Source organism: Ursus maritimus, unplaced genomic scaffold (genome assembly GCF_017311325.1).
Source record: "Ursus maritimus isolate PB19 unplaced genomic scaffold, ASM1731132v1 scaffold_13, whole genome shotgun sequence".
Classification (NCBI taxonomy): domain Eukaryota; kingdom Metazoa; phylum Chordata; class Mammalia; order Carnivora; family Ursidae; genus Ursus; species Ursus maritimus.
The window spans coordinates 50,944,425-50,968,315 of record NW_024423675.1 but is presented as its reverse complement, the minus strand read 5'-3'; the positions used below and the strand labels follow the sequence as shown (position 1 = coordinate 50,968,315).

General features: G+C 38.3%; 1 protein-coding gene across 1 annotated transcript; it reads left to right on the top strand.

Moving 5' to 3' along the window:
- Positions 1-1,278: 1,278 nt before the first annotated feature.
- Positions 1,279-19,049, top strand: FBXO30 (F-box protein 30). The gene is made up of 3 exons (XM_040627926.1): positions 1,279-1,421; positions 9,975-12,030; positions 16,919-19,049. Exons 2-3 carry the CDS (start codon positions 9,991-9,993, stop codon positions 17,120-17,122), a joined length of 2,244 nt encoding a protein of 747 aa, XP_040483860.1. The 5' UTR covers positions 1,279-1,421; positions 9,975-9,990; the 3' UTR covers positions 17,123-19,049.
- The last annotated feature ends 4,842 nt before the right edge of the window (positions 19,050-23,891 follow it).

Below are 23,891 nucleotides of genomic sequence, written 5' to 3'. Positions count from 1 at the left end.
AAATGAAGCATTAATACAAGCCGTGCAATTTTTACTTCTTTCTTAGCACAATAAAAAGCTAGTTAGTAATCTAAGTTCTTTCTTCAGTTTGTTTTGTTTTGTTTTATATATATCGGTCTTTAAAATCTAAAGGTGTGAGAGTCACTTCTCTACAGTATGTAAAATTACCTGTGATCTTTTCCAAGCCATACCAGTTGGGGGTAAATAGTAGCCACGGAAAAGATTACAAAACAGTGTTTTCCCGTCTCTGCCCCCACCCACAAGGCCAGGATTAGAGCCATTTTCCTTGTCATAGTTCTCTTGCTTTGGTACTGGGCAGGAGCCCACGGGATGGACACTGGTATATGGGTGAGGGGATGAGAGACACCCCCCCACCCAAGATTCTGAATCCGATTCTTGGCCCTAGACCAAGACGTGGTGGTAGTATCGGGACAACGGACCTCAATTCTTTGATATGGCCATGTGATTTTTTTTTAATTCTCAACCATTTGTAAAGTCTTCTGCGAAAGTGGGGTCATAGCACCTTTCCATGCAGACTACCTTGCTGTGTGGTCTGTGTACCTCAGTCCCTTCCAGAAACAGACCTTGGTGGGCTATCCCGCCTGGGCTCCAGCAAAGCTTCGTGACGCCTGAGTTCTGGTTTGAGCTCAGTTCCGGGGTGGATAAAACCCTACAAAGGACACTAAGCTACAGGACTCGGGTGCATCGAGTTAGTAGGCGGGAAGGCCTGTGGCAGCGATCTTCAGAAAGATCCTCAAAGAGAGCTGCCCCGCTTCCTCCTAAATATGACCTAATGCGAAGAACACGGCAGCAAGAATTAAGGGATCTGGCTGCATGTCCTACAATTTAGGGAGATAAACACGCCAATCTGCATGGGCCTGTTTCCTCCTTTCCAAAACTACGGGTCTAAGATTCCTTCCAGGAACACAAGATGCCGAAGTCCAACAAGATCTGGTAGCACTGACGGGGAGGGCACGTGGGGCCCAGTGGAAATCCCCTCGCTGGACGCGCGAAGCCCAGAACTACCGAGACCCCACCCTCCTTCTTCGCTTCCAGTGGGCGGTGTGCGCGTCCCCGCCGAACTCAGCGTGCGCGTCCCCGCCGGGCTCAGCGTGCGCGTCTCCGCTGGGCTTGCGGCCGCCGCCTTGGCCGGGCCGGGCCCGGTCCGGTGGGCGGGGTGGGGCGGGGCCGAGCTGGGCGGGGCGGGGCGGGGCGGGGCGCTCGAGGGGGACGGCCGCCGGAGGAGGAGGCAGAAGAGCTGGACAAGAGGAGAAAAGGCGGCGGCCCGGCGGGGCTGAGAGGCCAGGAGGAGGCGGGCCGCTCGGGGGTGTGGGGCGCGGAGCGGCCGGGACCGCGCGGAGCAGCTGAGCACGGCGGCCTCGGTAGCGAGGGCCTGGGCCGCGGTTCGGCCGCGCGGGGCGGTGAGTGTCGGGAGGCCGGCGGGGGAGGCCAGGGCGGCTCGGGCTGCGCCGGGGACCGAGGCGGCAGCCGGGCGGTGCGAGGCCCGCAGCCGGGGCGGCGGCGGCTGTGGATCCGGCGGGCCGGGCCCGGGCGGAGTAAATCAACACCGCCCGCGTCGGCCCTGCGGGTCCCGGGCCGGCAGTCCTGGCGCGCCAAGAGGGCGTCCGCTGCGTGGGCGTCCGCGCCGGCCGTCCTGCTGGGCCCGCAGTGGAGGCGGCCAGCAAATGGCGACCCAAAGCCGGGGCCCGACCCCGGTGTCACCTGGCCTGGGTGTCTGTCTGTGTGCAGGGAAGGGAGGAGTGAAGCGGGAGGTAAACTTGGGAAGCCCTAAGAACCTTGAAAACCCGGCTTCTGTTTCCTTTTGCCTTTTAAAAACTTGGGTCGTTTGGGGACAGATGGGTTAAAGTAAAATTGGGAGGCATCGTCTGCTGTCTTCACGGATGAGTGAAGTTGGTAACTTTTCCATTCATGGTAGTGAGTGGATCTTCGTCTTAGCCTCAGTCCTTATTAAAGAGAAACTTCCTGATTTTCTAGATGTGGGGGTATGACCATTTCCATGTTATTTGTGTCCTGTCTCGTGGAACACTGCTTGGAAGCGGGCCATAGAGTGCACGTTGAATTCAGAGTAATCTCCTTTGAGTATGTTTGTAACTGTGTCTTTGGGAGAATGGATATAGACTGGCGAGCAGTATGTTGTTTACCATGGTTCTTGTACTCCATTCCCCTCTGTTGTTTTTCTTTTTGAGTCATGTCGTAAGTCCCAGATAAAAGATGGTTGGGAAGGAATTGACCTTTTATTCCATAATTACTTTGTTGACTCTGATCCAAGATGAAGCTATTTATGGGCATTCTGTTATCAGTGTAGATTAACTTAAAACTCTTCAAACACAAACTTCCCAAACGTTTTGAACTTTAAAAAAATTTTTTCTTTCTTTCTTTCTTTCTTTCTTTCTTTCTTTCTTTCTTTCTTTCTTTCTTTCTTAACTGCATTTCAGTACTGTGTTGTATCCTTTAGAGACACAGGTTATAGGAACAGATTTTGCATTTGCTCACATTTATTAAGGTTTTAGAAAGCACTCCAGTTTTCGACGCAGCAAAGGGAACAGAATTGCATGAAATATATGTTTAGGATTTTTCTAAGGGTTCAGTTTTTCAATATGAATTTTTGGCTGAATCACTGTTGTTCTTTATGCTTAGTCACTGTTTCTTACTCCAGAAGCTTAATTAAGGATAACATGGTGTTTTGGTAACTTTTAAGTTACCAATTCGTTCTTATCTAATACTTTAATGCAGTGACATAAGCTTTTTTATGTGATTCTGGAAATGTAGGTGGGTGGAGTTGTGTGAGTGTTATCAAGAGAACTGAAGTTTCCGATATAGGCAAACTTTTATGCATTCCAAGTGTGCTGGGTGTTTAATTTCAACCCAATATTCTCCATCTCTAGCATTGGAGACTTCTAAAAAATACAAAGTGTCATAATAAAATACCTATTAAAGGGCAGTAGTACTTTGAGGTAATATATATATATATATATATATATATAGTTAGAGAGGTACTTTGAGGTCACCACATAGGTGTTGGTTAATGTGTGTTTACTATTTAATATACCATATTACTGGAATGTGGGTTTTAAATGGGATAAGCCCTATGCTATTTTGTGTGATTTTGGATACATCTTTTAAATGAGTTCCTATGATTGTTTCATTAAAGGACATTGTATTTGTAGAATTCTTTGACAAAGTCCTCTATCAAAAGGCTACATAAAATATTTAATTTCAAATTCAGTTTGATGAATATGTGAGATTGTCATTGGGCTAATGGTTTTTACAGTGTAGATAGCTAGATAGTTATATACAGGTAAGCATACCTCAATTAAAACCCAGTCTCTGAAAATTCTTTACAGAAAGGGTATGTCTTCTTATTTATTTATTTATTTATTTATTTATTTATTGAGTGGATAATGCTAATATAGGCTATTTCCTCATACAGTTGCTTTTTATAAGCTTTATAAGTGTAAATGACCTGATATTAAAAATAATTTTACATAAAGTACTGTGTATGTAAATATGGCAGTTGTGTAAAGTGAAGTACATCCCTTTTCTGAGGAATACATTGTATTCTGTTGGACACACACATAATTATAACCAACCTTCTTAGATTTCTAGGTTGTTTTCACAGTGGAGTAATTGCCTCAAGGTCACAAAGCTGAGATTCCTTGGAAGCCCATTCCCCGATGCCATGCTGCCCATTTTAATAAGCTGAGTACCACCATTTGGGTGGATTATTTTTATCTGAGTCTCAACACAAAGGTTCTGGTCTGAGTATTAAATATTAGTATTATTTTAATTTCAGATGGAAGTCTGTAATAATTTCATTTGCTTATTTAGTGGAGAACATTGCAAGTAGAACTTTCACTTTGGAATAAGCTACTTATGACCATATTTAGACATAGAAGGTATATGTTTTGATTATATCATAACTGGAAGGGTGAAAAATTTGACAAAATTTTTCATTTAATTAGGTCATCATTCTATAAAAAGTCAGAACTAAAATTTAATAGAAAGAATGTATACAGTGTAACGCGTTTAGCCACTTTGGACTTATCAGGAGGGCATGTGCTTTGAGTTGGGAGTTTAACGAAAGTGGATCTTCAATCTTGCCTAGTCACTGCACCCCCCCCCCCCGCCCCTTTTAAGCCAGTTAAGATGTCCAGCTGAGGTTATAGATTTATTATGGTCTTTGAAACTGGTTGCACTTGATCAGCAAATCAGCCAAGAGGTGTTTGTATTTAATGGTATTACTCTGACTAGTACCTCCGACCGTACAAGAAGGATGAGACCTGCTTAGAGGAGCTGATAACTAATTGCTAAATGTAAAATTTCAGTCATGGACTTGTGTTAACTAATTGAACAAGTCTGTCTGTAGTTCCATTTCATCCTCATATTGAAGCAAATCTTATTGTTTGAGTGGAACTGTTTCATCTAGTACCATGTTAATTGCAATATTAAGCAGTCGGCTGATAGCACTTCCTTTTTTGAGCTTCGCTTCTTAGCCCAGTGCCTCCTCAGGCACGTGCGCAAGTGTGGACACCTCCACCTCTGCTTTTCTCTTTGAAGCTGATGCCTTCTATATTCGACTAACCAGTAACCAGAGCACAGACTTGATTAGGGAGTTAAAGTAGTGGGACAGTATACTGGTAAATGTTTACTTCTGTGCCTTTTATGGCTGTTTTTTTAAGAGTTTTAAAATAACGGAAGGTTGAAATTAAGTTTCTTTGACTTCCTTTTGTCTTTGACTTGCTTTTTTTCATAGATGATTTATCTTACACTCTATATAATGCTTGGAACATATGACTTAGGTACTCAGTAAATGTTTGAGCGCTATTGGTTTTTTATGACTGGTACAATAAGGTATTTTGACTCAATCTGATTGTGTAATACTAGGTCTATAAGGTGGTATTTTTTTCATGAAGTATGTAGTTTTCTGTGAAATCAAAAATATTTTGTTTTGGAATCCACTTGGGTGTTTCTTATAGTATAATTCTTTGATTTATTCATGTTTCTAAAAGAAGTGAAGCTCCAGTTAGGCACAGTCTGGCATATAGGATATACAAGAATGGATGAGACAAGAGATGGTCCTGCCTCCTTCATGGAGCTTATAGTGTTCCTATGGGAATAGATATTAAAGGATAATGATATCCTTAGTGTTGTGACTAGTATTATGAGGAAAAATGCAATGTGTAATGAGCACACAGCATAATATGGGATCCATACCTTGCCTTTGGTATGAGGAAAGTAAGATTTAAGCTGAGACCTAAAGATTCGAGGCAGCAGTTGCGGGGAAGGGGTGCTGTGCATATATGCATGTGTCTTGCTAACGGAGGCACACAGAGCAGCAGGCTGTGTTGAGTGCTTTGGGTGACTTGACTTAGCGTATTTTAAAATCATGCTAACTTGCAATGCTTTATTTATTTATCTCCTTAATTATTTTAATGAATCTGGAAAAATAAATGGTTTTTTGAGGGCAATTATTTTTATGTATAGAAATAGCTTTAAATGACAAGGCCTCCTTTCACTGTATGGGAAAATGCCATGTCTTAAAACTTCTTAGGGATTGCTTGTCAGTCACAGAGTATGAGTTGGCCAAGAATTTCTATTGGAGAAAATTGAAACTATTGTAAAGCATTTAATCATTTACAAATATTTTCTAGTCTAATGAGACTTTTTCCAGTCATACAACTTTAAGTGTAGATTATAGAGATGTTATTTGAAACGCTAAGTTTTTTCTCAGGAAGGTTTAAGAAAACTTAATATTGAGGAGTTGTAAATTAAGCTTATCTTGAAATTGAAGCCTCAAGTTTAGCAACATGTTTTCTAATGGGCCTGCTGTGTCACTGTTCAACTGGTAAATCAGGGACGGATGTTTTAAACCGTTTTGTAGGATTTATGAGCAATTGCAAAATACCTTATGGAGGCTTATTTAATGTGGTAATGATCTTGATTAGAAAAAGAATGGATCTGGAAGTTTTAAATTCTGAAGCTGAGGATTCTGTCCCCAGGATACTCTTTGGTTATTATCTAGTGCTTTTCTTAACTTATTTCTTAATATATTTTCTTGTAAAATGGAATTAAACTTGATTCCTACTTTGTATAGCTGTTTTGAGAATTGCTAGATTTATATTCTTGTTCTGTAAGTTGATACTATTATAAATGCAAGTTATTTTAAAAATAGTGTTAAACACTGATACTCAAAGCAAGGTTATGTGCTATTGTAATTACAAAGGACCAAAAAGACTTTCTTGACCATAGAGGTGATTAAGTGTTGGAATAAACTACAAGCAAAGTTGTGTAACCTCCATTCCTCAAATAACATCTTAAAATTGGATCACCAGTTACTGAAGTGCTGCCTATTTTCTTAAACTTCTATGAGTAAACATGTCTGTTGTTGTCCGTGTGCATTGATCAGATATGAAGTCCTAGCTCTGCCACTTACTAGATGACCTTGGGTGGGGCCCTTAAGCCCGTCCGAACCTCAGTTTCCTCTGGGTTGTTAAAAGGATTAAGGGACACTAAGTGAAATGGTATATGTAAAGGAGAAAATTGGTACACAATTCGTGTGCTTTTTTCCTTCTAAGTCTGCTTCAATAAATAAATATTGTAGCGTCATTGCTGTGGATGCTTTTATTTTTATTTTTTAAAAACATTTTTCTTATTCCAAGGGGAGTAGTGTGGAACAAACGACATTGAAGCTGGAAGAGCTCTCCTTTCAAAGCTGCCGTTTTACATTTAACTTCGTTGTTTGTAGCAGTTGCTATTTTAAACAGTTTGGAATGAAGTGATGTTTTTGAGATGTGTTCTTCCTGGTGTGGTCATGTGATGTGCACATAACATAAAGTGTTCCTACAAGTTACGAGAGCAGTGGTCACTTCTTTGGAACTGCTTGTATTTTTAGGTTCTCTTTTAGTAACAGGCAAGCTTATAACCCTCAGCATGTGAGATGAACTCCGTCTAGTTGTTGCACAATAAGAAAGCTACAGCTGTTTTCACAATCTAATCACTCAGTAAAATTTGTCTTACTTCTTACTAAGGTTTCTTTTTGACCATCTGCTTAATTTACAAATGTTTATCATCAGTCTGTCATTTCTTCTATTATGACTCTTTTAGCATGTCTGTGTTTAACTTATAGGTTCTGTCTTAACCTATAAAATTTATGGGGATAAACATGCAGAAGTATTTAATTCATAATTTGTAATTTTTAAACACAATTAAAAAATATAGTTTTGTTGTTAAATGCATGCCTTGTTCCCCTGGCCCCCTCCCTGCCCCCCAGCATCAGTAAGTACCATAATATCAACTCAGAACCTTTCTACTTAGTCAGTAGAGCTCTGTCAACATGAGGTAGACTTTTGTTATTGTTTGGGGAAAATCAGCCCTGGGCTGGACGAAAATAAATAGCAGTTTCTGGAGTAGTTTACATTAGCTGCCTGAAACTCAGATAGCATTTATGGAAAAATATGTCAGAAAGCTAGTAATCTTCTATGCACTAAAGTGAAGAAAATAGGTAAGAATCGACTTCTTACCCAGAAAATTATTATCTGTTACAATGTAATTTGGGAAATGTTGAGGTGAGTTGCCTGTCCCATACAGAGAGGTAGAGATGTATAATAAGTAATTGGCTGTAGAGATCTGAAGTCTGGGAGAGGGATCTGGGCAAGAGGTATAGATAAGATTTCAGCCTATGGGGGCGCCTGGGTGGCGCAGTCGTTAAGCGTCTGCCTTCAGCTCAGGGCGTGATCCCGGCGTTCTGGGATCGAGCCCCACATCAGGCTCCTCCGCTATGAGCCTGCTTCTTCCTCTCCCACTCCCCCTGCTTGTGTTCCCTCTCTCGCTGGCTGTCTCTGTCAAATAAATAAATAAAATCTTTAAAAAAAAAAAAAGATTTCAGCCTATGGGTGGTAATTGAAGCTTTTGAGAAATTGAGAGCACCCAGGGAGAATGTATAGAATGAGCAAGGAATGACATGATCCCTGGAGAAGAGGAATATTTTAGAAGAGATAAAGGAATAACCAAAAAGGTAGGGAGAAAACCAGGGAAATGTAACATTTTAAGGAAAGACAAATAGTTCAAAAAGGAGGGAATCGTCAGCATAAAGAGGTAAATGGCCAAGGAAGATGAAGTCTGGAAAAAAATGCCCTTTGGGTTTAGCACCAAGGATCTCAGTGCAGTTTTAATGACTCGTGGTCAAAAGAAAGCCAGATGAGAGGGTGAAGAGAATATGGGAGGTATGAAGAGTTTTTGTTGTTTTTGTTTTTAAATTGTTTTTTGTTTTTCTTCTGGAAGCTTGACTAGGAAAAAAGAATAGTAGTAGAAGGGAGATATTTTATTATTTAGGTTTTTTTTTTTTTTTTTAAAGATTTTATTTATTTATGTGACAGAGAGACAGCCAGCGAGAGAGGGAACACAGCAGGGGGAGTGGGAGAGGAAGTAGCAGGCTCCCAGCGGAGGAGCCTGATGTGGGACTCGATCCCAGTACGCCGGGATCACGCCCTGAGCCGAAGGCAGACGCTTTAACGACTGCGCTACCCAGGCGCCCCTTATTATTTAGGTTTTTAAAGATGAAATAGTGTTTTAAGTTTTTACTGCTCATAGAGACAAGCCAATAAAGAAGTTGAAGATTATAGACGAAGATACATCGAATAGGATTAATAATTACAATTAAATCAGTATATCGTGTTGATGCTTTCTCTATTTTTGGATAAAATTTTTCTTGATAAAAGCAGGAAAGACCATTAGGTATCTGTAACCCCCTCCTGTTATTTTATAGATATTATTTCTCTGCTCAGCTCCTTAGTGGATTCCTGTTACCTAAAGTCCGAACTCCTTAGAGTAGTATATAGCACAGTCTTCATGATTTGCTTTACGTCTCTCATCCTGCTCCATCCCTCACAGCTACCTAGCATTTCACCTTGTGATCCAGCAATACTAGGAAACTCGAGGTTCCCTGAACATGTTTTGCCTCTTGTTTTTCTCCATTTACATATGTTGTTACTTAGCGCTGAATACTTCCCTTCCTTTCCAATTATGCCCTCCTATGCTTAAGAGTTCCCATCTTTGAAGACTACTGAAGACTACTTCTCTAGCCCCTACCCACAGTGATAATTATCTTCTCTGTGTTACCATTTTACTTCTGTCAGATTGATCACATAATAATGTGACATGATTTTTACTGTTGTATCTCTGACCTTCTGCTCTAGCTCCTTGAGAGGAGGTACCATGTCTGACTAATCTTTATCTTGCCGCACCGAACACAGTGCCTGGTACATAGTAGTTAAACAATAAATAGGTGTTGCATGAGTGAATGGAAGGTGTGGCCCTCAGAAGTAAGTGATTTGCCCATAGTCACAAACTGGAGCTGCAGCTTACACTTTCTGGGTGTTTCCCTGTGTTTTAATTAAGGCTTACTATGGTGATTTGTTGTAGAAGGTATTAAGGCGTATGTTACAAGGAGTGGTTGGGAGATGAAATCTTAAATGAATTCCTATATTTAGAGGGAATAAAAAGAAAACTAATAGTTTTAGTTAAGTATATTCATGAAATCCAGATCATTCTCTCAGGAATATGATGAGGTCAGTGTACTATGGAGTGCTTCAGAATCAGTTTAGTTGAAACTAAAAAAGTAAAAGCTAAAGCATTGTTTGAAATAAAGTCAAGTATGCATTAATTTGTTTTTAGCATCAATTTATATACTACACAGTATACTAGAATTTAAGCATTATAGTTCGAAACATTTAGCCTCAGGCATATTGTTACATGATATGTAAAAATGAACTTTTGCATTGTTACTTGAAATGAAGTGCTTAAGTTGTTTCTAGATGAATTGATTGTATGTAAACTTGTTAAATATGTTTATTTTATATATATACCTTTATGACTTGATTTTTGTTACTCAACAATTTTTAAAAATCCACCACTTTTTGCCTGACTTCTTATCTTTTTTCCATCTCAACAACTAGAGCTGGACTGGCCGTTATGGAGGAGGAGCTGCAGCACTCGCACTGTGTGAATTGTGTCAGTAGACGGTGTATGACCAGACCAGAGCCTGGGATTTCCTGTGACTTGATTGGTTGTCCATTGGTGTGTGGAGCAGTTTTCCATTCTTGTAAAGCTGATGAGCATCGACTTTTATGTCCATTTGAACGAGTGCCTTGCTTAAATAGTGACTTCGGATGTCCGTTTACAATGGCTCGAAATAAAGTTGCTGAACATCTAGAAATGTGTCCTGCAAGTGTGGTGTGCTGTACTATGGAGTGGAACCGATGGCCAGTTAGTTACGCAGATCGGAAATCGTATGAAAATCTAAGCAGAGATGTTGATGAAGTGGCACAATTAGATATGGCCTTGGCCCTTCAAGACCAAAGGATGCTCTTAGAATCTCTCAAAGTAGCCACCATGATGTCAAAAGCAACTGATAAAGTATCAGAAACTAGAGAACAAATCTCAGTTAAATCAAGTGTCCCAGAAATACCACATACTAATGGTTTGGTGTCTGTTGATGAAGAATCTTATGGTGCACTTTATCAGGCTACTGTAGAAACAACCAGAAGTTTGGCTGCTGCTTTAGATATCCTGAATACCGCCACAAGAGACATTGGCATGTTAAGTACAAGTCTTTGCACTTCCCCAAATGAAATGAATGAAGAGGAAGATGCCAGAGGAAACTTGCAGAACAGACACTTGAAAGACCAGGACCATTTTTATGAGGATGAAAAAGGAGCCGTAGGTGGAATTGACCATAATGACACAAGTCTGAGTGTCCAGTCTGAACAAAATGGTTCAAGTGATTTATTGTATGACTTGAATACCAGTTCTTACGGCACTTCTGCTCTTTGTAATGGCTTTTCTTTGGAAAATATATGTACACAGGCCATAGACCAAAATCAGAAATTACATGGTGATTCAAAACAAAGTAACTTAACAAATGGAGAATGTATAGCATCAGATGGCACTTCAGAACCTTCCAGTTCACTCTCAGTAGCAGCACAACTTAGGGAAGTAATTCCGTCTAGCGCTTTACCTAATGGCACAGTTCAGCATATCCTCATGCCAAATGATGAGGATGAAGGAGCGTTGTGTTGGAGAAAAGTAGACTTAGGGGACTTGAAGAATGTGGATGTCTTATCTTTCAGTCATCCTCCTCCATTCAAATTTCTTTCTAACTCATGTTGGTCTAAACCAAAAGAAGATAAAGCAGTAGATACATCAGATTTGGAAGTTGCAGAAGATCCAATGGGCCTCCAAGGAATAGATCTAATCACAGCAGCATTGCTGTTTTGTCTAGGAGATTCTCCAGGTGGGAGGGGTATATCTGATAGTCGCATGGTTGATGTTTATCACACTGACTTTGGGACTCAGACTTTTTCACTTCCATCTGCAATATTAGCTACAAATACAATGGTTGGGGAAATAGCTTCAGCTTCAGCTTGTGATCATGCCAACCCACAGCTTTCAAATCCAAGTCCTTTTCAGACACTTGGGCTGGATTTAGTATTGGAATGTGTTGCTAGGTACCAACCCAAGCAGCGTTCAATGTTTACATTTGTTTGTGGACAGTTATTTAGAAGAAAAGAATTTTCTTCACATTTTAAGAACGTGCATGGTGACATTCATGCTGGACTCAATGGCTGGATGGAACAGAGATGTCCTTTAGCATATTATGGTTGTACCTATTCTCAGCGTAGATTTTGTCCATCAACACAAGGAGCAAAGATTATACATGACCGCCATTTGAGGTCATTTGGAGTTCAGCCGTGTGTATCTACAGTATTAGTAGAGCCTGCTAGAAACTGTGTGTTGGGATTGCATAGTGACCATCTAAGTAGTCTTCCTTTTGAGGTCCTACAACATATTGCAGGCTTTCTTGATGGCTTCAGTTTATGCCAGCTTTCATGTGTATCCAGGTTAATGAGGGATGTGTGTGGCAGCCTGCTTCAGTCTCGTGGAATGGTCATACTGCAGTGGGGAAAAAGGAAGTATCCAGAAGGAAATTCGTCATGGCAAATAAAAGAAAAGGTTAGTTTAATCTTAATTGTATCATCCCCTTATTTGACATACAGTGGACAATGTTGCAGAATTAATAAAATTAAGATCTTGTTGAAAAATTGACTGTCCTTAAAACTTAACACTTTAATCTGACAGACTTTTAAAAATAATGATAATTAATGAAAAACCAAGTTAGAATTGTCATAATTACATATTTATTGCAGACATCCTTGTACTAGGTTCTAATCTAATATGGCTGAGGCCGCTTCTGTGTTTTCAGGTGAACAGTTCTGTACTGTAACAACTCCTTTGAGTCCGTGTTAACCACCTTCCAATTTGAGCTCCATCCAAACCATTTTTACCATAGGACAATGGAGGAAGCAAGAAGGTTTTCTGCTGCTTACAATTGCGGTTTCTCTCCATTCAAAGCAACTTCTTTCTTAGAACTTAATTATTTCAGGTAGAACTTAAATAGGAAGAAAGGAGAAAAGTTATAACTGCTACTACTAGTAAGTGACCAATGGAGTATTTGGGGGCTAGAAAATATGATGGGTGTGGAAATGTGTTAGGTTGAAGTGAGGTAAGAAAGAGTAAGGTAGTTGGATTTGATATTGTTGGTGTGGGGCTCTGGGTTAGTACAGTACAAGAGAGTGTTGCATATTGGGAGCTTGAACTGGAGATTTTGACAGTCCGGGGAGCAAGTCCTGGGCCCACCATTTTTCTCTTGTGAAAATCCACTTTTTCACACATTATTATTATTACTATTACTATTATTATTATTATATTTTTAAATAATCTCTGCACCCAACTTGGGCCTCGAACTCACAACTCTGAGATCAATAGTCGCATGTTCTACTGACTGAGCCAGCCGGGCACCCCTACTTTTGCCCACTTTCTGTTTGAGGCACTATCTAATAGAAACTAGAGGGCTTTATAAATGTCTTTTATTGCTGGAGTTTTCATTTTAGAATGTTTATAATATGACATTTTGCATTTTATAAAGTAGGGGAAAAAATGATAAGTTTCACCTTGGTTGCACAGGGTTTCAGTTTCTGGCTACTTTGTTCTTACCACCCTTAGAAAATTTTCTCCTGACTTTCACTCATTGCTCCAGTTTTTCAGAATTCGACATCTTTGTTCTTCTAAGGCTTTGACCAACAAATGAACATACTATTTATTTTATGATTTTTTTTTCCAAGTGGGAATTTTGATGGCAGGAAGGTTCATACTTGCTGTGTATATGCATGTATACACATACAGAGGACTTGGTGTCTTTCCTCCATTTGGGATGGGATACCCTGAGCATAGTCTTGTTTTGTCCTTGCCCACTAGTTTTGACCTATGAGGTGAAATGTTTTCTGGGGTTTCTATTCCTGCAGAAAATCTTATCTACTCTTGGAGTTTAAATTGCCATCATTTATACAGATGACGCACACATCTATATCCTGGCCACTCTCTCCTGAGCTCCAGAGCCTTATATACAAGCATCTCCACATGGTTACCTCACAGATTCATCAAATTCAATATGTCCAACCTACTCCACATCTTTTTCCCTCTTTTTTTTTTTTTTAAAGATTTATTTATTTTATTTTACAGAGCTTGTGTTTACACTGGGGAGGGGCAGAAGGAGAGAGAGAATGTCAAGTAGACACCCACTGAGCAGGGAGCCCATTTTGGGGCTCAGTCTCACCACCCTGAGATCATGACCTGAGCTGAAATCAGGAGTCGGATGGTCAACCAGCTGAGCCACCCAGGTGCCCGAGTATTGCTCTTAATCTCAGCAAGTGACAGGGCACCTGAGTAGCTCACTCAGTTAAGCGTCTGCCTTCAGTTCAGGTCATGATAGCCGGATCCGGGGATCGAGCCCTGAGTCAGGCGCGTCGGGCTTCCTGCTCAGCAGGAATCTGCTTCTCTCTCGCTCCCCCTGCTCATTCTCTCTCTCTCTCAAATAAATAAATAAAATCTTAAAAAAAAAGAGCTAGGAAAAAGCTTAATTTTAAAAAAATCTCAGCAAGTGGCAGTATCATCTATCAAATTGCCTAAACTAGGAATTTGGGAGTTAGGGTTGACTTCTTTTTTTCCCCTTTATTTCCATATCTAGGTAATCATAAAGTCCTCTTGAGTCTCCCTTCTTCCTACCTCTGAGGTTTGCTTTACTGTTTCCCCCGCCATTTACCTAGCTCTGTCCCCTTTAGCTCTCTTCTGGTTACCACAAAAGCCTAACTGGGTTTCTGTTCTAATTGGGTCCCTCTCCAACATACTCTGTACATAAGGACTAGAGTGATAAATATTTTCTTAAATACGGTTCTTACACTGTAGTGTTTAAAAACTTAATGTTTGTTTATTGCTCTGGGACAGAGAAAGACTCCTTAATAAACCATTTAAGACTTTTAGTAATCTTGTCCTTACTTAATCTCTTCAGTTTTCTCTTGTCACTTTATATTCCAGCTATGTTGATTTGCTTACAGTTTCCTGATGTTTTCTTTCTTGACTTCTTGCCTTAAGGCCTTTGGATGTGCTGTCCCTAACACAGTACCTGCATCTGAGCATTTGCAACATGCTAGACAGTGTGCTAATAAGCATTTTACTTCTGTTAACCTGTTTCATCTAGTGTCTCTGTTTTATGGAGGAAGAAACTGAAGTTTAGGAGGTAAAGTAGTTTGTCCGACTAATCGATGGAGTCACACCTAGGGAACCCGTCTGGAGCTTGTGGTCTTCATCTTCTAGCTATATACCCTGCTCACTCTACAGATGTTACTTCTTCAGTAGAGCCTTCTGGAACCCTACCCTGAAGCTTTCAGGGAGGTGTACTTGCTTTGTCTTCCTGTGGTGCCCTGTTATACAGAGTAGGCTTCCCCTACTCGGTGTACCCCTACTAGAGCGCTCTCCGTGCTGTTTGTAATTCACTGATAAATTGCCAGTTTCATTAGACTGTAAGTTCCTTGAAAAGTGAGACTCTGGGAACCAAAATATCTGCTGCCTAGGACAGCACTGCCATACAGTGGGCACTAAGTAAATACTTGAGGAATGCTTCTGAATGAAAAATTGGCCCATTGCTAAGAAGCCTTGTCATCAGGAGATGGAAATCATCCATTTTTTTCTGAGTTTGTTTCACCAGACTCTTGTGAAAATGGGGAGGCTGTCTGCCACCATCGAATCTTTCATGAATTTGTTCTGCGAGGCTTAACAAAACTCCTAATTCTTCTTGTAATTTCATAGGTATAGGGAATTGTAAGGGAGTCTAGTGATATCTGTAATGTCTGTTGGTAGCTACTCTCTAGGCCTTCACGACTCCTGGGAAAGAACTCCACAGGAGGCATAATTGATATAATCCTAAGGAAGATAGGGAGTAAGTACTGTTTGTGCTGAACAACGGTGGTTTCTATTGCCGGCTGAAAAGTAAAAGTGTTTGCATGGAATTTGAAGGTATCTAGCCACCTTGGCAGGCATCACCCTCCTTTCCTGAGAAGCTCTTAATGAGGGCTGAGGCCTTTCCTCAAATCCACAGGCACTTTCTAGAATATCTGCTGGTTACTGTGCATTCAGTGTGCTCTAACATTTCCCTGTTGATGAGCTTAACTAGGATGCCTACGCCTGATCTATCCCATTCATGCGTGATACCTGGGGCTGTCCTCCATTTGTGCTTATTTCCTGTGTTCAGGTAGCTTTATTCTTAGAACTGTAAAGATGAGAAGGGGCCACAACTGCCATTCATTGCTGGGCTAATAAGATGACATTGTTTCAAGGCTTGGAGCTGCTGAGTGGGTAAAAGGGAAAGTAGCTCATATTTTTACCAACAGACACATGGATAGAGATTGCAGGTGAATTTTTGCCTAGAAGTGCACTTTACAATGATTTGGAATAGAATAAGGTTCATTTTACAGAAGTGTTTTATGTAAATTTTCAGAAACATTTTGAATAAATTGAGTACCTGTATTCATAAATATTACTAAATACCTTTGGTACTTATGAATAGTGGAATGATAAGGTACCTTGGCATAATATTAGTGTTTTTTTTAAAAAGATTTTATTTATTTATTTGAGAGCGGGAGAGTGAGCAAGATGGGCTGGGGGGGGGGGAGCGTGAGTAAGGGGAGGGGCAAAGGGAGAGGAAGAAGCAGAAGCGGACTCTGCGCTGAGCAGGGAACCCAATGCAGGGCTCAGTCCTAGGACCCTGGGATCGTGACCTGAGCTGAAGGCAGACCTTTAACTGACTGAGCCACTCAGGCGTCCCACATTAGTGTATTTCTTTAGTATACTTCATATAGTGTAATAGGAATGGAAGAAAAACTTGGGGAAAAAAATATCACATGTATCATCAATATCTCCAGACTCTGAATAGTTCTATATGGCCAGTTGGATAGGATAAAAAAAGTGTGTGCAATATATTATTTTAGGAAGTACCTCTGAATTTACAAGGTTAGATTTTTAAAAAAATTGCTTAGTAGCACCTGGGTGGCTCCGTAGTTAAGCGTTTGGCTCAGGTCATGATCTCAGCCCTGTGTTGGGCTCTGTGCTCCCAGCGGGGAGTCTGCTGGAGATTCTCTTTCCCCCTCTCCCCCTCCCTCCACTTGCATACTCTCTCTCTTTCTCTCTCAAATAAAAACATCTTTTAAAAAATTGCTTCATAAGCCAAGTTGGATATAGTTTTTAATGTTGAGTTTTGCTTTTTATTTATTTCTTTTTGGTTACTGCATTTATTGAAGTTTTAATGTCATAGAAGTGATTTATCCTACAAGTATTTGAGAAACAGATCTGCCTCCAAGTGGATTTACTCCTTTTCAGTTTTGTAGCTAACTGCTTGGAACTTTATATTGGATATTTCTCTAATAGTAGAAATATTTGCAGTTGGAGTAAGAAGTGTATTTTGATTCTTATAAATTGACTTATTTAAATCTGAAGTAGAATTTTCTTTTAGGTATGGCGATTCAGTACTGCATTTTGTTCTGTTACTGAATGGAAATTTGCTGACATCCTAAGCATGGCTGACCACTTGAAGAAATGCAGTTACAATATTGTAGAGAAACGCGAGGAAGCAATCCCATTGCCGTGTATGTGTGTGACACGAGAACTCACTAAAGAGGGACGTTCACTTCGCTCCGTTTTAAAACCTGTACTTTAAAAACTGTAACTCCACTTGCGCATACATGCAAGCACCTAATATAATTTCTTTGTAATATGTGACACTTTATTAATGTATTAAAGATTACAACTAGCTAAATTTATTGCCACTATGTATATAATGTTTTGAAGTGACATATATTTTTATAAAGTACTGTTTAGTTGGAAAAAAGTTGCCTTAATGTTTGAAATGTGTGAAATTTTTGGAACTTGCTGGACAGGGTGATTTAATTTTTAGCTGCATAATTTTCAGAATTAGTATTTTTAATGGTGTGCATATTTTGATTTTTTAATTTTTTGTTTCTTAAACTAACAAGATCCTGACCAAACAATTTGTTCCTCATGTTTTCTGTGGGTTATAACCCATGCATTCAGAAAGCAAAACTTTGATGCAAATTTTTGCAGCATAGGTTTTTCAGATGAAGACATTCAATTGCTTAAGGACTGCCATAAGATCATTATAAGATTTTTATTTTCTAGTGCTCCCCTTATATGATTGTGGATACATAGATGAGCTTTAATATGTATTTACATAATATTTAAAATCATGACTAATGTTTGGTAATGCATTTATCCTGTTTTAAAAATACCCGCGAAAGTGTTTTCACCTTATGTACTTGCAGCTCTCATACAGAGAGAGTGACCATGTGCAGCTCCCTTTTTTCTTAGACGCCACATCCAAAGACTCACGGCAGTGTGTTTTAGGACAGGTTAAAATGAAAGCCAACAAAAAGCCTCTGAATTTATTTTAATTTGAAACTGTTCATGGTATGATATATTTGCTAGGCTTTTGATATTTGGAAAGAAGAAAATATACCTCATTTAAAGTTCAGATTGGGCATATTGTGTGAATAAATTTCAAATATTCAGAATGTAAAGGGCTTAACTTTTTTTACTAAGCATTTAGAATTTTTGCCATTTTATGTTTATAAAAATCACAACTATATTGTTTTAAGATGTTTAACAATGTGAAATTTGGTATGTTTGCAAGATGACAATCATGAAATGGAGAAATCTGTCTTGGCTGACAATCTCCTTAAAACATTTCCAGGTTTATTTCCCATAGACTTCTCTGCCAAAATAGTCACAATTGCATCTTTTTGTAAAGGTCAAGGTATAAGAGGAAAAATATTCAAAGTCCTATTCTTGAAGTATCTTATGGTAGTTTTCAAATTGATTAACACTTTTAACCTGATTCAGTTAAAAAAATGAATATATCGGTATTTTGAAATAAATTGCAAAGATGGGGAATACTTAATTTGTTTTAAGTAACCTCTATATTTGGTAGTCTGAAGTGGTGACAAGTTACCTTGCTATAAAATACCAAACTTCTATTGTGTCTTCTCTTCCGACATTGGCCCCTGAGAGTGCTCTGTAGTTACTAGGGTAACAATACTATGGCAGTCAGACTGGGCAGAAGTGTCCTTGGGCATTAGAAAAGAACTCTGAACTGCTTACGACTTCTTTTGATTGACTCAAGCCCTTATTAACAGTTGAAAATATAGCATTAAAGACTAATAGGTTGTTTTGCCTCACCTATCATTTTGATTAGTAGAATGATTATTTCTCAGTGCTTAAATTTTCAACTGTGAGGTTGAATTATAGAAATAGTCTGTTTCTGAAAAAGTCAGAAATGAGATCAAATACTGTAAAATGTAACTGCCTTTTAAAGTTTTGCTGAAGAATGTGTCTGGTTAGGATAGCACAAACATTAACTTTTTGTTTTGTGGTTGTGCTTGTTTGGTTTTTAAGTTTAGACTTCTTGTTTCTACACTGGATCGTGAGATATTTAACAGTTTTCCACCTTACATTTCTTTTACACATCTTTGGCTGTTTTCTTTTGTGTTTGTTATGCCACCATACGATTTTGTTAAAATGTTTTCTTTGTGCAACATTTGTTCAAATTCTAATAAAATTAATATTTTCCCTTTATGTGGCTCAATAACTTAAAAGGAAAAACTTTCATTTGAATAAAATTTTAATACTTGTTTGACAAATTCCAAGCAGTGTTTCTAAGTGTAGATTTTCTGCATGTTGTAGGAGATGTTTGTTGATTACCATTGCTCACCTATGTCTTACTGGTGAGCAGTCTTTTTTTTTTTTTTTTTTTTTTTTTTTTTAGTACGGAAAACTCATTGGTTAACGTTCTGTGACCCTTCCGTGTCTTCCTGAAAGTAGTCCCATCTAGGGGTATTGAAAGGCTGAAGAGTTTTGGGCAATATTGTTTTTCTAAAACTTGTAATGGGAACAATCTAGGTAGCCTTTTAAGCGTGAAGAGGTTTGTATGTCAGTTAAATCCATTGTCATTTGAGAAGTCTTTGTTGATTTCTTAGTTTTTTCTAACCAGCAAGATAAAGGGCAAGTATCAGGATGGAAGAAAATACCTGTATTCACTTTTATCTGCTGCCTCCTTCTCCAGAACTGCACGTCTTTTCCTCTCTTACTTGCTCGCGCTCTCCCTCTCTCTTTCTCTGTCTCTCCCTCTCTTTTCATTAATAACTACAGTGTAACCTTTTATATAATTATCTCCCCCCGCCCCTTTCTCTCTCTCTATAATTGCCTTTGAGACTTACAGATCACTTAACAGTAGAGGTTCCCAAAATGTGGTCCCTGAACCAGTAGCATCAGCATCACCTGAGAATTTGTTAGAAATGCAGATTCTTGGGTCTCTCTGTAGACTTAACCAGAAACTCTGGGGTGGAAAGCAGCAATCTGCTTTAACAAAGGCCTTCAGGGGATTCTGATGCATAGTATGAGAACTGAAGAGCCTGGGACACACCAGCTGTTCTCAGTGATGTGATATTGGAGTGGGTATGTTTGTGTATATACACACATGTATAATCCAAAATTAAGAGTAATGGTAATTTGTTATTAATGGTTAAGTTAAATGATGTATGTTGTCTCAAGTCTTATAGCTATATGACAAAATACATTGGATACCATGGTGGTTGGACATTTTTTTAAAAACTAGTATTTGCTAGTATTTAAAATTGTCTGTTATTACCAGTATTTCACTTGTGTTTCTTCTGTTCAGAGTAAATTGCAGTGCAACTTATAGTTCATTAGCATTAACCTTTAGGCTAGCCATCATTCATCTCACTCTTGTTCAATGGTTGTAGAGTCATGTGAACATATTAGATTTCTAGGATAAAAAGATTAGAAATAGACAAATACTGGGTTAAATCCTACAAGTATATTTGTAGGAATCCTTTTGGCCCTATCATTAGGAGATATTAAAGTTGAGTTTCTGGTTTATCAGAAGTATAGAATCATCTTTGACCCTGTGCTATATATCCTACCAAAGTAGTTGCTACTATTAACTGTCCTCTGACAATGGATGTTGGGAGCTTAGCAACTTTGAAAATAATGAAGGTTTTCAACAAAACTTCCATATCCCTTGAAAATATGGTAGCTCAAATTACTATACTGATAACATTGTTAACCTATAGCAATCTAAATGTAGTTTCTGGCATTTAGAAGCAAAATAGGTTTCTTCATATGTTGCATCCCAACCTAAGAAGACATAGGATTTATTAATTTTAAAAAAGTTTCTGAGGAATAGTTATGCAAACATTAAAAAATGTGTTTCACACCGTATTAGAAGGCGATGTGCTTGGGACCTCCAGATGTGGATGTTCAGAATTGCAGTAGAAAAAAGCGATTGTTCCTCATTCTCTCAGTAGACTGGACAAAGTCTTTTGATGGAAAGAATTTCGCTGATAGGTGTTTGGCTGGTTGTCTACTGCTCTAAGTAGTTTTACTTAACATGCTCATGAGGCCTAGAAAGTAAGAGAATATTAGTTATCCCTCTAAAGAAAATCAACTCATCAACGACTCATCCATTGTATTTAATGTAATTCAGTGATGGGTTTAGTTAGGATTTGATCTAAATCTGAATTTCAAGTAAAAAAGTTTTGAGGTGTGTAAGTAAGGACAACTTTAGTAAACTTCTTTCTAAATAAAATAAGGAAAGAGGAAAGATGGTTTCTTTCTAATGTCACCTTTATGTAATTATTTTCTTTGATTTAAAAGATCAAAGTAAGTTCAAAAAATAAATCCTTTCAAGTTTCTATTTTAATGATGAAAAAACTGAGGTACTCAACCTTGAGGTACTGATGACTGGGGGTATTTCGGAGAAATGTGTCCTGACATGGTTCACTTTTCTACTTTACTAATGCAGAAAGAGAAGGGACAGTTAGATATAAGGAAACTACTTTGGAATATATTGTTGCCTACAGTACTTGATTCCTAATATGTGTTTTGGAAAGAAATTTACTGGGTAATACCAAGAGGAAAAAAGTAGAAATAAACGAAGTATGGGTGTTCTGAAAATTCTTCTCAAAAACTAGGTCTTTCGCTAAGTTTTTACAAGTATTCTTTTGTATCTGTGATTGCTAAAATTCTAGAAACTTATTGTTTATACATTATTTGCATGTATAACCTCAATAAATTGGCTAAGTAGATTTTACTACATCCTGAGATATATTAATGGAGATACAGCTTGAGGTGCTTTTTTTTTTTTTTTTTTTTTTTTACCTTAGAACATTTCAAAACTGACATTTTGTATTCAGAATGCTTGACATTCAAATGTGTTATTTGGGGAGTGACTTTTCATTAATACAAAGAAATCGGTTATCAAGATGCTTCGTGAATGTGCTCTATAGAAATACAGTAAAAAGTCGTTGATACGAACCTCCTGTTTTCTTTTCTTTTCTTTTTGACATGCTGGTGTGAGTATTGTTTACCATGAAGAAAAGCATTTCTGAAGCAAACTGACAACATAAGTATGTTTCTTTTCACTAACACCAAAGACTTTCAGCATCCCCTGAATCATTTTATAATCTGTTTGCATGCAAGTGTTGTGACAGGAAATGGTTCTTCAATACATAGCTAGTTCTCGTGGCGGTAATATTGTGTGTTCGAAAGTAATAAAACTGCATTTCTGTTTAATTCTAGAGACTGACCAACTCAACAAGTCAAATTATCCTTTCCCAAGAAAAGCAAATTCATCAGGTTTAATTTTTATGTTTTTCTAATATATATTGCTAGAATTATTTTTTTTCTCAGATAAGATCCTTAAACAGATAAATAGGTTAATGTACGTGTTGGTTCGTTCTTTGGCAAAGGAACTGACTAGAGTTAGAGAGCTTTCCATGTCCTGAACTTTCAGTCAAAGAGTAACATTAATTGTTACGTTATTATTCATTGATCTAATATAAAAACTAGCAATAATGTGTTATTGCTCAAACGACTGAAGTTGAAGATAGGAGATCCTGCCCTTTGCTTCCTGGAATTTTCTTTTCATTGAAATCCTCTTTTCCATATTAATTGTCATTACTGATTTTTTATGCTATGACTTCAATTTTCTGAGCTGATGCTCAAAATAAGCTAGATGGAGTACATAGAGTTTTTAAAAACTTGTTCTAATCAGTTTATGTTGACTAGTTTCGGTAAGTTTAGATTTGATTAAATAACGTATTCAGCTTCTTTTAAAGTCTCAGCTCACAAATTTGTAATGTTAAAAAACTGAAGTATCAGCATTCAGGTTTAACTACGTTATTTGATTAAAAGAAATGAAACCATGGAAATGGAAATGATCATAAGTATAACATCTGTTCCAGAGTAGAATTACCCAATGAATAATTACGTCAAGTGGGTGTCTTTTATATCAGTTGATAACTCTAAAAACTATGACATATTAGAGATTTGAAATAGAGAATGGTATTGGTTCCCTACAACATTCCAATAGCTTGGTGGTAAAAACTCTGACATAGGAAATAAATTGCTTTGAATGGTTAATAATTCAGTGAAAATGAATCCTGAAGATTTTTGTGCTGCATATAAAATGTTAAAGTTGTATCATTCATTTGGTCAGTGTGTAAGCACCAATCAGTCCTAGAAACTTGAATGCATTCTGAAAGGTAATTGCTCTGACTCACTCACTTACCTCAGATATCATTTAGATTCCAATATATCTTTTTTCCCATGATTTACATTAATACATGGTTTTTCCTTAAATGCTAAGGGATATGGTATTTCTTGAAAAATATGCCAAGTGAAAGAAGCTAGATACAAAAGGCCACAAATTGTGGTTCCATTTGTGTGAAATATCCAGAATAAGTAAATCCTGTTGAGACAGAAATCATATTAATGGTTGCTAGGGGATGGCGGGGAGGGGTGGGGATAGTGGGAAGTGACTGCTTAATGGGTACTGGTGTTGTTTTAGTGATAATATTCTAGAACAAGATAGTGTTGATTATACAACATGTGAATGTAGTAAATGCCACTGAATTGTACTCTTTAAAATAGTAAGTTTTATGTTGTATGTATTTAACCACAATTACAAAGTGGGAGTAATTTGCAGTTATTGCCAAAGCCAAAAAGTACCTTGTTCTCAAGGTTTGTGAAATGCTCAAGTTACGGTTTAGAATTAATTTACAGCATTAGTGATGTGACAGATTTACTCAGGTTAACGTCCTAATGAAATTCATGAATCCCATCACAGAAGTACTGCTAACAGCAGCAGAAATAAAGTTGTAATTCATCACAATTTCTTTATTTTAATGCAATTCGGACAGTGAGCAATTGGCTTCCATGTCAATGTTCATATTTCACCTTTTACCTTTTCTTAGGATTCCTTGGGGAACATCTCAATCGCATTTTTAAAGGTCTGTTTTTAATGCTTTGAAAAAGCAATTTGTATAATTTTCAGGATCTTTTTTTATAGTTTTATACTTTGTGTTCCTTTTAAAGAGCAAATACAGTGATGT